This window comes from Pangasianodon hypophthalmus, chromosome 28 (genome assembly GCF_027358585.1).
Source record: "Pangasianodon hypophthalmus isolate fPanHyp1 chromosome 28, fPanHyp1.pri, whole genome shotgun sequence".
Classification (NCBI taxonomy): Eukaryota; Metazoa; Chordata; class Actinopteri; order Siluriformes; family Pangasiidae; genus Pangasianodon; species Pangasianodon hypophthalmus.
In genome coordinates, this window is record NC_069737.1 from 6,483,174 (window position 1) to 6,486,647 (window position 3,474).

General features: G+C 42.9%; 1 protein-coding gene across 1 annotated transcript; it reads right to left on the bottom strand.

Annotated features, from left to right (window-relative positions):
* Positions 1–705: 705 nt before the first annotated feature.
* Positions 706–3,338, bottom strand: dctpp1 (dCTP pyrophosphatase 1). Its single transcript, XM_026942938.3, has one exon. The coding sequence runs from the start codon at positions 3,178–3,180 to the stop codon at positions 2,701–2,703; it is 480 nt and encodes a 159-aa protein (XP_026798739.2). The 5' UTR covers positions 3,181–3,338; the 3' UTR covers positions 706–2,700.
* Between the last annotated feature and the right edge of the window lie 136 nt (positions 3,339–3,474).

Genomic DNA, 3,474 nt, shown 5'->3' on the forward strand with positions numbered 1-3,474 from the left:
CTGATGGAGACGAGCTCAACAGAGACTCAATAACACAGAACACACACACACACACACACACACACACAGAGAGAGAGAATGAAATAAATATACATAGGAGACTGAGATACAAAAAGAGAAGGATAGATAGAGCTCAGACAGAGAGACAGAACAAAAAGATTATAGAGACTGAAACAAAAAGAAAAGGATAGACAGTGGAAACAGATAGACAGACAGACAGACAAAGGAAGGAGGGAAAGAGAGGAGAGAGAGACACACAATTACAGACAAATATAGAGAGTGATGGACTGAGAGAGGAAGACAAAGAGATAATCAGGGATAAAAAGAGAGAGGAAAACATTTAGAACACAGATAGACAGTTATCATTTCCCTGCTTTTAATTCTACATCATTGTTGTGACTATTAATAAGATTTCAGTTTCCATATATGGGCATTCTTTGATCTTGCTAAGTAAATTTGTGTATTAATAATGATTGTCATGTGATCATGCCTCTAAAGCTCACTGACCTGATTTCAAATGTACTTATCATACTATCTGCATTTCCCACAGAACGAACTTCAACGCAGGACACGTCTCGTCATTCACACACACACACACACACACACACCCCTGTCTGCTCTTAAAGGATAGGTGACTTCTGATATTACTGTCAAACTTTCAAATTAAAATGTACATCAGCATGAAACATTTTCATACCAGAAAAATTTGAGATGATGAATTTTAATTACTATAATGTTGAATTACAAAATGTGGAACTGAAACATGCGGTGATGACGTACAGTGTAAATATCAATATCACTATACAAATGAAATGGAGTCGAAACAGAAAAATAGGAGTAAAGCATCACTTTAAAGTCTCTAACTGAGGAGGTCGATATCTAACCGTTTTAAATGGAAGCGATCATTAACATGTCACATGAGCAGCACATTTCACACACCGGCCTCATTACGCTTTTATTACAACCCGTCAAACAAGTGAGATGCAGTGTGTGAAGAAACATGCTCCAAAAAAAAAAAAAAAAAAAACAAACAAAAAAAAAAAACAAAAAAAAAAAAAGACACAGGGAGTTGAGGGCAAAAGACTGCATTTACTCCAAAAAGACCTTAAAACACGTGTAAGGAGAACACAGTGTCGCACTTTAAATAGAAAAAACACACACGTGCGTACACACACACACACACACACACACACACACACAGCTTTGTGACTGGGCTAATTTACACAGCAGTTTTGATGCTAATAAAAACCCACACACTCCATTTTCAGAATAAAATGTAAATAAAAATAAGAGCATTAATGATCAACAATAAACGGTATGACAAAGAAATAAATTTCTGAAAATCGAACAACTGATTGTGCTTACAGAACTGACCGAGTAACAATCAAATCAAGTCTGGACTTAGACACCAAAATCATAGGCATCTTCCTTCTTTTAAAACTAATTAAACCTGACCTATTTGATCAGTCGATCCAATCTAAATAGTAATATGTAATCTGATCTAATAGTGTCTAGAGTCACTAAACATTTGCTCAGTACATGTACTCTGTGCACTTTGTCATCAAACCAATCATGTCTGGAGAGAAGGTTCTCTCAATCAATGATGGAGATCAGGAAGGTTCAGTGCTGGTACTGTGTGTAGAGATGGAGATCAGGAGGTTCAGAACTGGTACTGGGTGGAGAGATGGAGATCAGGAGGTTCAGTGCTGGTACTGTGTGTAAAGATGGAGATTAGGAGGTTCAGAACTGGTACTGTGTGTAGAGATGGAGATTAGGAGGTTCAGAACTGGTACTGGGTGTAGAGATGGAGATCAGGAGGTTCAGAACTGGTACTGGGTGTAGAGATGGAGATCAGGAGGTTCAGAACTGGTACTGTGTGTAGAGATGGAGATTAGGAAGGTTCAGAACTGGTACTGTGTGTAGAGATGGAGATCAGGAGGTTCAGAACTGGTACTGGGTGTAGAGATGGAGATCAGGAGGTTCAGAACTGGTACTGTGTGTAGAGATGGAGATCAGGAAGGTTCAGAACTGGTACTGGGTGTAGAGATGGAGATCAGGAAGGTTCAGAACTGGTACTGGGTGGAGAGATGGAGATCAGGAGGTTCAGTGCTGGTACTGTGTGTAAAGATGGAGATTAGGAGGTTCAGAACTGGTACTGTGTGTAGAGATGGAGATTAGGAGGTTCAGAACTGGTACTGGGTGTAGAGATGGAGATCAGGAGGTTCAGAACTGGTACTGTGTGTAGAGATGGAGATCAGGAAGGTTCAGAACTGGTACTGTGTGTAGAGATGGAGATCAGGAAGGTTCAGAACTGGTACTGGGTGTAGAGATGGAGATCAGGAGGTTCAGAACTGGTACTGGGTGTAGAGATGGAGATTAGGAGGTTCAGAACTGGTACTGGGTGTAGAGATGGAGATCAGGAAGGTTCAGAACTGGTACTGTGTGTAGAGATGGAGATCAGGAAGGCTCAGAACTGGTACTGGGTGTAGAGATGGAGATCAGGAAGGTTCAGAACTGGTACTGGGTGCTGGATGACAAAATTAGATCATTTCTGGAGAAAGCGAGCCACTCCACTCAAAGAACCACTGAGGGTCTTGTACTGCTTGGTGATCAAAACTCCTTGTTTTAGTTTCTCCCCCCCTTTCTGGAGCATCTGCTGATCTCTCCAGGACCAGGGTCGGGAACCTGTGCAGCATGGCTTCACTCCTGATACTCGGTGTACTTCTTGGCAGACCCCTGCACTTTGCTGGCCGGGTATTTGAGCCGGTTGAGGGCCATCTTGCGCAGCACGGCTTGCGGCAGGTCCACGCAGCACTTCTCGGCGAGCTCCACCAGGTAGATGAGCACGTCGCTGAGCTCCTGAGCCAAGTGCTCGCGCTCGGCCTCGGTCCAGCCCGGTAACCCTTCCGCCACCTCTCCGCGCCACTGGAACAGCTCGGACACCTCGCCCACCTCCCCGACCAGAGCGAGCAGCAGGTTGCGGGGCTGGTGGAACTGATTCCAGTCGCGCTCGTCCGTGAACTCGGCCTGCATCTGCCGGATGTCCTCCAGACTGGGCTTCTGGGTGAAGCGGAATCTCTCGGCTGGTCCATGATGGCCATTTTGTTTCACGTGCACCTCGCTGTTTGGCTTATTTTCAGCAGCGCTCGCGTGAACAGAACCGTTTTGTTTCGCTTCCATCGTTATTATTATTATTATTATTATTAAATTCTCAAATCACTAAAATTGCATAAACCTACTAAAAGTTAGTAAAAATACAAACTAAATTCTAAAAAAAAAAATACATAAACAAAACATGAACCGGACAACGCGTGAATCTCCCGCCACGGCGACACAAAACGGAAATGACGACACATCAAGCGCCGGAAATATACACCAGAAAATGGGGCGTTGACGCCTATTACTCCACATCCACAGTTGTATTTTTTTTTCTTTTAAATATTTACCGCTTTAAATATTTATATTGTTTAATTT